This window comes from Mus caroli, chromosome 2 (genome assembly GCF_900094665.2).
Source record: "Mus caroli chromosome 2, CAROLI_EIJ_v1.1, whole genome shotgun sequence".
NCBI classification, from domain to species: domain Eukaryota; kingdom Metazoa; phylum Chordata; class Mammalia; order Rodentia; family Muridae; genus Mus; species Mus caroli.
In genome coordinates, this window is record NC_034571.1 from 156,612,217 (window position 1) to 156,613,888 (window position 1,672).

Sequence of the window (1,672 nt, forward strand, 5' to 3'; positions counted from 1 at the left end):
GGGCCTGTGTCTGTGTGCCTCTGATTTGGGCAACTTTGGTCTGAGGCAGAGGATGAAGGCAGTGAAGACAGTGCCCCACACTCCACATCTGCAGCTCACCCCATTTTCTGCACAGATGTTACCACAGTAGGTCCAGCAGCATGTGTGATTTCTGTATACACATTTGAAAGTTCTAGAACACTTCTTGACGCAGTCATTGGTTTTGGGCTGGCCCCAGCATTCCTCGAGTAACAGTTCTCCGGCTGAGATGGGAATGAAGCAGAGTCCATGAAGCAAGCCCTCGCTGAGCTCAGGGCCTCCTCTTAGAGTCTGAGCCCCATATCCCTGCCAAGGTGTTTCAAGGTGGAAACTTCTGCGTTTCCGCACGGCGAAGTCATTGCATTGACCCTGACCTCACAGATTCTCCACTCAATTCATTACCTCGGCTCCCAAAGGCCTTACCAAACTCTGTAGAGCCTCAGCATACATGAGTCCATCTATAAAAGACAGATGGCTTTAACAAGAGGTCTGAAAGTCCAAGATGTCCACTGGCCTCATACAATACCTGCCTCGGGGAGACAGGGAGAGTATGAATAAGCTTTCTGGCTTTGTTCTTGTTTTTGAGAGGGGATCTCACGTTTCCTAGGCTATCCATGAATTCACAGGAAGCTATAGAAACCCCTGAATCCCTGCTTCCATCTACCTCCCAAGCACTGGTATTGCCACCATGTTCAACCATGCCTGCCTTAAACCAAGTTTTCTCTACACTGCCTTCTTGCTGACTTTTCCATGGCACAGGCGTGGGGGTCAAAGGACAACTTTGCAGAGTCAGTTCTCCTGGGAGCTAAGGACTCTGGTGCCTTGTCACATTCTAAAAGGTGTCTGTAACTTTAAAGTTTCATTGCTAAATATGGATTTGGTTCTCGTGAAAGGAATCACGGAGCTTCCGGAAGTGTGGAAGAAGGGGCTCTCTCTATTGGCTCTAGATCCTCAGAGGCAACAGAAACTGTTCAAACTGCTCATGGTAATTGTACAAACGTTGCTGTTTGGGAAGTTTCCCCATTGGAGGCTGACCTGGGGAGGCAGAACCTGAATCAAAATGCCAGACACGACACCCACTCCCTTGTCCAGAAATGAGCACAGCCCCTGCCCCAGGATCACAGGCATCCTCACCACCTACGATAATACTTGTTCTTCCTCCCTCCCAGGGCAGACAGGAGCAGCATGCAGAGGAACACCAGACACGGGAACCACGAGGGCTTCATGACGTTGACCTCGAGTGTCTACAGATGTTCTTTTTGCCTTCCCAGCTGTTGCTAGAGAGCAAATATATAAGTTGGGGAACAAAGGTGTGAGCCAAGGGGGAGCACCTATAGGTTTTTAAACATCCCACCTACCTATAACACCCGCCCTCAGCCCGCCGATGGCAGACAGATCTGACCTCCGGCTTTGCCAGATGATTGATCGAGTGCCTTGTCTTTTCCCCCTGCTGAAGAAAATATTTTCCATACATTCTTCCTTCCCTTGGTTAAAGGATAATTCAAACTGTCACTTGAGATTTACAAAAATCTAAATATAAAATTTTTTCAAGCCGGGCGTGGCGGCGCACGCCTTTAATCCCAGCACTCGGGAGGCAGAGGCAGGCGGATTTCTGAGTTCGAGGCCAGCCTGGTCTACAAAGTGAGTTCCAGGA

At 49.3% G+C, this 1,672-nt stretch overlaps 1 protein-coding gene across 1 annotated transcript in view; it reads right to left on the minus strand.

The window, feature by feature from the left end:
* Positions 1–1,244, minus strand: part of LOC110307524 (protein WFDC11) — a 3,319-nt gene extending 2,075 nt beyond the window's left edge. The window contains exons 1-2 of the mRNA XM_021179761.1: positions 1,160–1,244; positions 100–242 (exon numbers count right to left, since the gene is read on the minus strand). Coding sequence (XP_021035420.1) covers positions 100–242; positions 1,160–1,244 — 228 coding nt within the window. The remainder of the gene's footprint in view (positions 1–99; positions 243–1,159) is intronic.
* Positions 1,245–1,672: the final 428 nt, after the last annotated feature.